Source organism: Carassius auratus, unplaced genomic scaffold (assembly GCF_003368295.1).
Source record: "Carassius auratus strain Wakin unplaced genomic scaffold, ASM336829v1 scaf_tig00036718, whole genome shotgun sequence".
NCBI classification, from domain to species: Eukaryota; Metazoa; Chordata; class Actinopteri; order Cypriniformes; family Cyprinidae; genus Carassius; species Carassius auratus.
Window position 1 is genome coordinate 174,420 of NW_020526335.1, and position 11,126 is coordinate 185,545.

The window sequence follows — 11,126 nt, forward strand, 5'->3', positions numbered from 1 at the left end:
TCCTTTGTGGTCGGTTCATTCTGTCAGGGTTGGCAAGGAGGAACTCAGGTGCAGACAGGATTTACAACACGAACAGGTTTATTCACAAAAGGGGGAAAATAAAAACCCACGAGGGGGAAAACAAGGGCTAGGGTAAACACTAAATAATTCTACAAAACACAGTAAACAAGGTAAACAAAGACTGAACACTAACTACTAACAAACACTCACTGCAGGACAAAAGACTTCGAGGAGTTTCAAGGACAAGGTACAATCACGAATGATGAACACATATGAGGTACACAAATCACAATTGTGGAACACATCTGAGAAACACACACATCAGAGGTACAATCACAAGTGAGGAACAATGAACCGACGCAAGACAGAGCACACTAGGAGATCTGAATAGGGGAACAATTAACACACGACAGGTGGCACAGATAGCAATCACGACACGACTAGGTTAACAAGGGGGGCGGGGCAAGGGAACGAGACAACACAAGCACATGGCCCAAAGACAAGGCCATGCGCTTGTACACAAAACATGGGTCTGTCATGATCCTGCCTCAAGACTAGGAAAAATCAAGGACACGAGGGCAGAATCATGACAATTACTATTATTTTTTACAGAAATCCTGAATGACAATATCTTAAGCATCACCACCAGTCTGAAGTTCAGTTAAAATGACATGTTTACCAAGTTTTAGTTCTAATCATTAAAGTTCTATCATTAAATTGTGATTAATTGTCATAATACCATAATATAATGCTTGATTGACCAAGAATCTAAGATTTAAGAAGTTGTACCATTTTACAAAGATAAGCTGATTGAAATCATGTGTGTGTGTGTAAAGTAGTATATCAGTCTGGCGAGTAAACTAAAAGAATGTACTAGCCAATGGCAATTATATTGCCAAGCTGTGTGTAGAGGGTTGCCAAGGATGCTCCCAGAAAATAGTCCAATTATTAGTTTCTGTTCTTTAAACCATGACAATAACCATTAATTAAAAGTAAAAAGAAGTGCAGATAACGAGCAGCTGATGGTATCACTGACAAGAACATTTGACAGCCAACAGTCTTTAGAGAACATACCATATAAAGATCATGACTCGTATTTCCTGGAGGGAGACTAGAGCTGTTTCTAAGAAAATGACATCCACACATACATAAACACACACACACACACACACACACACACACAATATGGAATAAAAAAAAAAATTAAAAGGTAACTGCAACTCGTTATCTCACAATTTTGACTTTATAACAAAATTAAGACTTTATATCTCACAACTCTGACTACATAACATGCAATTGTGACTTCATATGAAAGTATGACTTTAAAACTCACAATTGTGAGTTTACAATTCTGAGAAATAAAGTCAAAGTTGTGAGTTTATGTCATGCAGTTCTGACAAAAAGTCATCATTTTGAGAAAAAAGATTTGTGTCAGAATTGTGTCATAAAAAGAACAGTACCTTTTCTTAATTTTATTCACTGATGGAAATGTGCTTTCATACAAGATCAGAAATATTTTTAAGCTCTGCTTTGCATATATTGCACAGTTTTCAAAAATGCCACAACCTACTATAAATTATTATTATTATTATTATTATTAATTGATTGTTTGATTGATCTATTCATTCAACTCTCTTTTTCTTGTATTTCACTCAAGTTTCCATGTCCCTTATTCTGTCCCTTTAATATCCACGTTTGTCCTGTATTTTCCATTTCTAAAGTTGGCCACCCTAGCAACAGATGACAACCTCTCTTATGCTGAAAGGCGGTTGGGCAAGTTTTATTTACCAGTAGGCTGGTTTATTTTTCAGCCGTGGCAGAGCCGGAAGGTCCTCTTTTCTCACTTTCTACCTGCAGAGGTTCTTCATTTACAGCAAAGGGAACCAAGAGCATTCATTTAATAAAATCAACATTTATATATTTTTTTTTAATATTTTGAAAATGAAGAATCTATTCATTTTCCTCATGATTTTGCCCTACTGTGGTAAGACATTAAAATGTTGAATTATCTTCCATTTCCACCTATAATTGCATTTTATTCGAAGGAGATGTATTATTATTGTATTTTGCCCGCAGTGTGTTTTGATTGAACATTGTAGACATTTATTTGCTATCATCACACGATGTGACGCACTTACAATGTTATTGTTTCACTTTCGTCATGCAGACATTATGGTAAAAATATCGAAAATGGGGATCTAAATGCCCAAATGGTCAAGTGAATTTTGCAATATGAATGTATTTTTAGCTGCGTCATGATGCTCCTAATGTCTATAGCTTTATTAAACGTTTATATATTTAACATATTTTACATTAAGTAAACAAGCCTACACCCAGGAACTTATATTAGTTTTTGACAACGTTGAGTTTGGCATTACCCTGCTTCCAAGCACTGGAAATGTTAACAGCGGGATTGTAAAACGGTCCGTGTACTTTTGTGTCCAGTTTTTTTTTTTTTTACCCAAAAAATGAAGTACGGAGGATGCGGTTTCTTCTTTAATGGTTCAAACATTAAACCATTTATAAAAACTTTCAGCTTCGATATTTTTATGATCGTAAACATACTGTACACATACTGGCTTAAAAAAAAATTGCACTGTAAGTCGTTTTGGATAAAAGTGTCTGCTCAATGCACAAATGTAAATGATCTTAAAGTGCCCCTTTCCGAGGTATTGTTTTGGGAGTCTTCTACAATAGGTTTACATACATGCATTTTGTGTTTCATGAAGATGTTGGACCAGTGATCTGCATTCTTCTGACTTCCATTTTTCTGCGCTTACACGTTTGGAACGTTGTTTTCGCTAAAATGCGGTCAAAAGTAGTACTGCTGCAAGCCGGGTTTTGCGTATCAGAGGGAGGGCGGGGTCCGTGTACCTTCGTATATTTTTAGTTTGCATATTTTTAGTTTTTCATTCTTCCAAACAAAACCAAAAATCAAGAAATCGGCTTAATTTTTTACAGTGGAGGACAGTGTGAGTAAAGTGAACCTCTTGGTTACGTATGTAACCCTCGTTCCCTGAAGGAGGGAATGGAGACTTTATGAATGGGGATCTCGCCCGAGAGCCCAATCACCTTCGAGTGGTACACTGTAAACCCTAATGTTGGCTTGACTTAAAAGATCAAGTAATGTTGACTAAACATTACTTAAAATTTTGCATTCTGGCCCTGTCACTTAAAAATATGAGTTAATTTAACTAATTTACCTTCAAAATGCATAAACTTAAGATTTCAAGTGTTGTGAGCTCAAAATCATGAGTAATCCTTTGGAAAAACTCAACGTCACTCTGTTCTCCCTTTAATGTGATTGGCCATGGGAGAAATTCTGCCTAGCAATAAGAGAACAAAAGCACTGATTGGTGGGTTACAAAATTCGTCCTTTTGGTCTGTTTGGTTGCTGAACTACATTTCAGGAGGAAGTTTTTCTTCGTGTACTATGTTCGGTGACTAAAATTATGTAGATATAAAGTTGTTTTGCATGATTTCTACTAGTGAAATATGTTAATTTAAATCCTTGTGGTACGTGATTTTGATGATTATTGAAACGACAACTTAAGTATTTGATGAAGTGGCCCAATCGTTTTCCTTTGAGAGAAAGAACATGGCAGCTAAAGTTACTGCTTAACTCGTTAGACCCACTGAAAACCCTAATAAGTTGACTGAACTAAATTCATTGAGTAAACTCGTTGCCTCAGTTTAATTGAGTAATGGAGCCTCCCAAAACTTATATATTTAAGTTTATTTAACTTGACGGTTTTGTAGACTGTACACTGAAAACCCTAATAAGTTGACTGAACTAAATTGATTGAGTACACTCGTTGCCTCAATTTAATTGAGTAATGGAGTCTCCCAAAACTTACATATTTAAGTTTATTTAACTTGACGGTTTTGTAGATTGTACTTAAATCACTCAGTTCACCAAACTTGGTGCTTATTTAATGTACTTAAACGATTATGTTCACTGAACTTGGTATTAATTTCAAGTGTACTTATATATTTAAGTTAACTCAACATGTAAATTATGTTCTTATTTTTGACAGCACACTGAAGTAAAACAAATAACAGCATATTTAAACTTTGACCTTTTGACAAAATGTCACAATATTTATGAAAATACAGTAAACCCTATACTGCACTGTAAAAAAAAAAAAAAAGTATTTTTATGTCTTTGCAGACGTTGAAAAGACATCCACTGAGGAGACAGAATGTTTTTATGACGTATTTTTTTCAATGTTTTTTTATGTCTTCTGTACGTCCGATATAGACGTTCACAGATCCTCCTTACAAGGTTCTGTGACTTTATTTCTGTCAGACATCTAGAGTAGCTCTTATTGAGAATTAACAGAGGTTTAAATGTTGATACTTGATTCATTTGAAGTCACCATTGTGGTGGAAAGTGTTTGGTTTAGTTGGGATCTTGGTCCAGTTACTTCTTGTGTTTGCTTGTCTCTTGCTGCTGTAACAGTGTATTTTAAAACGCTGTTTTTGTAGCGAAGAAAGACAAAATTTAAAAGAGCTCAGGTGTTATCAGCTCTTTGTTGGTGTTAGCTTGTCTCTTGCTGCTGTAACTTTACTGTGGCAAAGAGAGTTGAGATCAAACATACACATCTTGCTTGTAATGGTGGCAAATTATAGTAAAATAAAATGTATTACTGCATCTATGGATGTACTTTTATGGATAGAAACTTTGTAGATAAAATAATGTACTTACTTTTAGAAAACTGATCATGTCGTCACAAACAGACATCAAGATTTCGGATATGCATCACATCAATGGTGACAATCAGAACAAAAAAAGGCTGGAAAATAAGGATGAGTTTGTGCTATGGAGCTCTTTTGTTTGTCACCATTATTGTGATGCATATGCTAAATCTATAAGTCTGTGTGTGTTCTTTTACTCAAATTATTTCAAACACATTCATTTCATCCATCTTTAAAATAAGTATTACTCCTGGTGCCTGTTAAAAATTTCAAACAAAACATTTTATGATCTCAAATACGTATTATGTGATGACTTTCTCATCAACAAAAAACATCTGATAACACCTGAGCTCATTTAAATTTGCCTTTTTTTCACCACAAAAACAGCGTTTTTAAAATACACCAATACAGCAGCAAGAGACAAACTAACACAAGAAGTAACTGGACCAAGATCCCAACTAAACCAAACACTTTCCACCACAATGGTGACTTCAAATGAATCAAGTATCAACATTTAAACCTCTGAGTGATTCTACAGTCTACAAAACCGTCAAGTTAAATAAACTTCAATATTTAAGTTTTGGGAGACTCCATTACTCAATTAAATTGAGGCAACAAGTTTACTCAATTAATTTAGTTCAGTCAACTTATTAGGGTTTTCAGTGTACAAAACGAGCCAATGGTACACAAAGTACCTTGGTCTGCGGAATTTGCATCGCGAGCTCCACTCCGCAGAGCGGGTATATAAGGAGCAACGTGAGCAACTCACATTCAAGTCTTCGCTGAGGAGCCAAGCCAGTGACCCGGCCGTTCAGCGGAACAGCGATGTGGCAAGGGGACGTAACAGTTGATGTATGCTAAGCTATGTGCGCTACGGTCGCAGTGTTGTCTGTACGGACCAGAACATGCTTGTCCTTCAGCAGGGCCCTGAAGCAGTGCAGAGCAAGACGTACTGCTAGCAACTCGAGGCAATTGACATGCCACTGAAGTCGGGGTCCTGTCCAGGAGCCTGACGCAGCATGCCCGTTGCACATGGCACCCCAGCCCGTGGCAGAGGCATCTGTTGATACAAAAACATGTCTGGACACCGGTTCTAGGGGCACGCTGGCCCGTAGAAATGAGGGGTCCAACCACGGGGTGAAGTATCGGCGGCAGGCCGGAGTGATGGTCACTCGGAGCGTGCCCTGTTGCCATGCCCATCTCGGGACTCGTTCGTAAGCTGCGCGAAAGTCTATTTCCATACCGAGAAAAGAGATCCTCTGCACAGGGGAGAGCTTGCTCTTTTCCCAGTTGACCTGAAGACCCAGTCGGGCGAGGTGTCTGAGCACCAGATCCCTGTGCTCGCACAACCGCTCTCGAGAGTGAGCTAGGATCAGCCAGTCGTCGAGGTAGTTGAGGATACGGACACCTTGTTCCCTGAGAGGAGCCAGGGCTCCCTCCGTGACCTTCGTAAAGACGTGGGGAGACAGGGCCAACCCGAATGGGAGAACCTTGTACTGATATGCCTGCCCCTCGAAAGCAAACCGAAGAAACCGTCTGTGTCGAGGAAGAATGGAGACATGAAAGTACGCATCCTTCAGGTCGATCGCTGCAAACCAATCCATCGGACGAATGCATTCGAAAATGTGCTTGGGTGTTAGCATCTTGAACGGGAGTCTGTGCAGAGCTCAGTTCAAGGCACGCAGGTCCAGGATTGGCTGTAACCCACCTGTCTTCTTGGGTACTATGAAGTAAGGGCTGTAAAAGCCGAACTTCATGTCGGTTGGAGGGACTGGCTCTATCGTGCCCTTTGCCAGCAGGGTCGCGACCTCCGGTTCAGCCAGGTTCCAGGTTCAGCCATAGGTGGCGCTCCTGGACCACCTCCTGGACACAAGGCTCCACCGGGGGAATCCCAGCATAACCCTTGGCCGCCCCGCCATCGAGGGCGGTGAAGGCGGAGGAAGAAGCAGAATGGTTTCGGGCAGTTAAAGGTGCCTTCCAGGAACTAGTTACTTCCTGGTGCACTTCCGAGAAGAAAGGAACCAGAGGGGGGTGCTGGCGATCCGCATGAGCAGCCCCCAGGAACCAATCATCCAGCCTCGAGCGCTCGGGACAGGGTGGAGGATTCCACTCAAGCCTGATGCTCTCCGCTGCCCGGGAAAGCACGGCCATCAGCTCGGGATCGGACTCGGACAACGCTGGCACTCCCGAGGGAGGCAACGCAGCTGAACCCTCATCTCCCGAGGACTCAAGCCCGCCTTGTGATGCGGCGATCGACATACGGTCCTCTTCACGAGCCCCGAATGAGATGTCAGGAGCCTGAGAGGGTCCATCAAACTCATCCGGGAACTTAACCCGCTGCGACATATGTGAGGGGGGTGTGGCCCGAGGAGGTTCGCTCGTCGGGGAAGCCCACACAGTAACCCTCAGATCACCCTGGCCACCAGCCGAAGTAGCCCTCTTATGAGAAGAAGAGCTAGAACGGAGTGTGGCAGAGGGGACTCTATACCTTTTAAGGTAATCGAGTCTCGATCTCAACGCCGAGATGGTCATGTCCCCGCAATGAGAACATGAGCCATCCACGAACGCAGTCTCAGCGCGCTGGAAGCCCAGACACGTGACACAGCGATCGTGACCGTCACAAGGAGCGATATATCGACCGCACCCAGAAACACACGGGCGAAATGACATCTTTAAAAAGACGCAAATCGGCCCGTATCTCTTTTGTGAGAGAAATTGTCTCTTTTAGGGGTGTTGAAGCGCTCAGGGGAACGCGGGAGCTTTCGCAGGAAACCCAGACGAACCGCTGAATCGCGCCGTCACACCAACAACAGCTCTTGCTTGTAACACTCCGGTGATTGCAGCAAGCGATGTGCTCGGCTCCGAGGTGAAAGTTTGAATGTGAGTTGCTCGCGTTCCTCCTTATATACCCGCCTTTTTCGGACCATTCTCTGTAAACCCTAGAGATAGTTGTGTGTTAAAATCCCAGTAGATCAGCAGTTTTTGAAACATTCAGACCATCTTGCACCAACAACCATTCCACGTTCAAAGTTCTCCATTCTGATGCTCAGTTTGAGCTTCAGCAAGTCGTCTTCACCACATATATATGCCTAAAAGCATTGAGCTGCTGCCATGTGATTGGCGGATTAACAATTTGTGTTACCAAGCAATTGAACAGGTGTACCTAATAAAGTGGCTGGTGAGTCTAAATATGTTCTGGCTCACCATCTAGTGGCAATATATATATATTTTTGGCCTTATGCCAAACTTACTTGCTGACCTCTGCCATAGGGTGAGAGGTGAAATTTAGGGTTAAATTTTTCATTTTAGCGTTCAGAAGGGTGCTCATGATCCCCCCTCTATGGCCTTTATGTTCTCTTGATCAGCACTTGAATCTGCGAACTCGCACTTGAATCTGCGAACTCGCACTGGGGCGAGCACTGCAGCAAACTTCTACCCGACAAAACATCACGAAAGTGCGGACTCAGAGGAAGACTACAAGGTTTATGGTATCATTTGGGACAGGGCTGACGTTTTGTGTCCTTCATTCGGCTAAATTTTGAAGGATGCATGGGATGTATCCTCAGCAACCTTCAATCACCCACAATCCTTTGTACCCCCTCCATTTCATGAATATAAGCTAACGGAATAGTTAGATCTACAAGTGAAATCTGTCCATCTTGACTGTATTTAATTCACTCCTCTGCAGATGCCTGCTCTCAGCTTTTCAAATCAGACTTTTGATAGACTGGCTGATATTTCTCATTCTGTCCTTTTCTTAAGTCCTGCCCCTTTGAAACTTCTGTTTTGAAGTGTGTGAAGGGTGTGTATAACACACACCAGTAGCACTTGAGAATAGACAAAGGAACATCTCATTGGTTTTACTGAACGAGTGTGTAAGTGTAAAATTCATTATGAAGACAAGAAAATAGTTGGTCGCATGAATTCACAAATTTATGTATAGAGAAAGGGGATAAAATATGAATCAGTGTGTTGAGTGATGTGTGTTACATTATGAATACAGAAAAATGTATCATAATCTTTAGGTAGAAACATATTTCACTGCATTTTTCCGTTGTGTTTTTGTTTGGCTTATGATTGTCTGTTCATTTCTTCTTCAGGTTCATCTGGAGTTAAAGATGAAAAATCAGTGTCAGTGAAAGAGGGAGATTCAGTCACTCTTAACACTGAGGTTAAAACAAACCAACAAGAAGTGATTGTATGGTTTTTTAATAACACTCGCATTGCTCAAATCAGTGGAGATCTCAGTGATATCTGTACAGATGTTGAGTGTAATGAAGGTACTGAGAGATTCAGAGACAGACTGAAGCTGGATCATCAGACTGGATCTCTGACCATCAGAGACATCAAAAACACAGACTCTGGAGAATATAGACTAGCCATACTCAGCCACAGCAGTGACAGTAAAATGATCTTCAGAGTTGCTGTTAATGGTGAGTCATTTAATAAATGTTAATAAGGAGATTATACATGTTTTAAGTACATCATTTATATGTTTTCCCATTTACCTGTATATTCACATAAATGATATTGATAATTTCTTTACAACACATTTAGTGTTGATTTGTAATTTGTAATTTATTTGTGGCTTTATTAAGTTTTAACAGTTTTGCAGTTGTGCTCTGAAACAACGACAGTTTCTAATCATATAATATCTGGTTTCAGCTTCTCTTAGTTGTGTATTTAATGTAAAATCAGTATGTAAAATGTGTTTTGTAAGTGTAAAAACTTGGATAAATGTTGTTTGTCAGATTCAAAGTCAAGAAAGGTTTGTACAAGTGCACTCATGTTTAAAGTCTCTCAGGTTATGCAGGTTTTTTCATCAGCAGAGATCCTCCAGCAGATGTTGGTTTGTGTTTCAGATGTTCCTGCTGCTCAACGAGATGAAATGAAGACCAAGTCTGTAGTGGAGGGAGAACCTGTCACTTTAGATCCTGGTGTAACAAAAACACCAAATGATGTGATGACGTGGTATTTTAGTGACACTCTCATCGCTGAAATCACTGGAGATCAGAGTAAGATCTGTTCAGATGTTCAGTGTAAAGAGAGATTCAGAGACAGACTGGAGCTGGATCATCAGACTGGATCTCTGACCATCACAAACACCAGAACCACAGACTCTGGAGATTATACATTACAGATCAACAGCAGTAGTAGCGGTGTTGTTGTCACCAGTTTAAAGAGCTTCAGCGTTTCTATCACCGGTGAGCATAATCCTATGCATTTCAGTGCATTTTAAAATACATTCCCGTGTTTTATATCAATCCAAGAGAGCTTTGACCCAATAGCAGCTTTTCCACTGCTGGGCCAGTGCTAGCCAGGGCTAACAATGAGCCACATGCAGCCTGTAACCTCGGACTTTAGCTGGGAGGTCAAAATCAAGCTGCATTTCCACTGACAGAGCAGTGCTACCCTAAAAACCTGCCCTTGACACACCTTCCACACACCTTCACACCTTCCAGAAACATCACACAACCCTACTATTTTACCAGTCAGTTTTTCTGACAGCTGGATGATGTGATGCTATTTTAGGTGATGTTCTCCAATAACACAGTAGAACTCACCACTTATCAGTTAAAGTAATATCATACAGCTGATGACTAAAGCAGAAAAGTGAAAAACTTGAAAAAAAAAAAAATTGTCAAATGGATTATAATTTGCTCTCTAGTAATTGTGACTTATTTACTCTTTCAGTTTCAGGTCTGTCTGCAGGTGGAAAAGGAGGAATTTGTGCTGTCCTTCTGCTTATAGCTGCATCTGTTTGTGGGTTTTATTTTTACAAGCGTCGAGTAAAAAGAAAAGGTGAGGATTACATTAGTGATGGGATTTTTCCTCTGTGAACTGGTTCTTTCAGACCGCTTGTTTCAAAAATTCAGTTCAAAAAGTGATTCAGTTTACTAGCTGATAAAAAATGTTGCCCCAAATAGGGTAATTTAATACACAATCTGTCAAAACCTCTATTTTCCTATAAGTACTTTGTAATCAATGTCCCTTTCGGTTGAAGTCATTGGTCCCCACTGTTCATCATTTATATATATATATATATATATATATATATATATATATATATATATATATATATATATATATATATATATATATATATATATATAGTTCTGTCAAATTAGAAATCGTGATTAATTGCATCCAAAAAAAGTTTCTGTTTACATAATATATGTGTGTGTACTGTGTATATTTATTATGTATATATAAATGCACACACATGTATATATTCAAGAAAAAATAAGTTATGTTTATATATTAAAAATATTTCTATATAATTTATATTAATATAAATATATAAGTGTAAATATTTTCAAAAATATATACTGTATATGTGTGTATTTATATAGACACTTGATAAATATACACAGTACAACGCACAAATATTATGTAAACTGTGACGGGAGGAGCACACGACAGACACA

General features: G+C 39.7%; 1 protein-coding gene across 1 annotated transcript; it reads left to right on the top strand.

Moving 5' to 3' along the window:
• Positions 1 to 1,823: 1,823 nt before the first annotated feature.
• Positions 1,824 to 10,662, top strand: LOC113082690 (immunoglobulin superfamily member 10-like). Its single transcript, XM_026254232.1, has 4 exons — positions 1,824 to 1,984; positions 8,799 to 9,131; positions 9,561 to 9,902; positions 10,393 to 10,662. Exons 1-4 carry the CDS (start codon positions 1,942 to 1,944, stop codon positions 10,536 to 10,538), a joined length of 864 nt encoding a protein of 287 aa, XP_026110017.1. The 5' UTR covers positions 1,824 to 1,941; the 3' UTR covers positions 10,539 to 10,662.
• Positions 10,663 to 11,126: the final 464 nt, after the last annotated feature.

Coding starts and splice junctions, on each gene's coding strand:
- LOC113082690 (XM_026254232.1), top strand. CDS start 1,942: ATGAAGAATCTATTCATTTTCCTCATGATTTTGCCCTACTGTG. Junction 1,985..8,798: donor CATGATTTTGCCCTACTGTG/GTAAGACATTAA, acceptor TTTCTTCTTCAG/GTTCATCTGGAGTTAAAGAT. Junction 9,132..9,560: donor CTTCAGAGTTGCTGTTAATG/GTGAGTCATTTA, acceptor TTTGTGTTTCAG/ATGTTCCTGCTGCTCAACGA.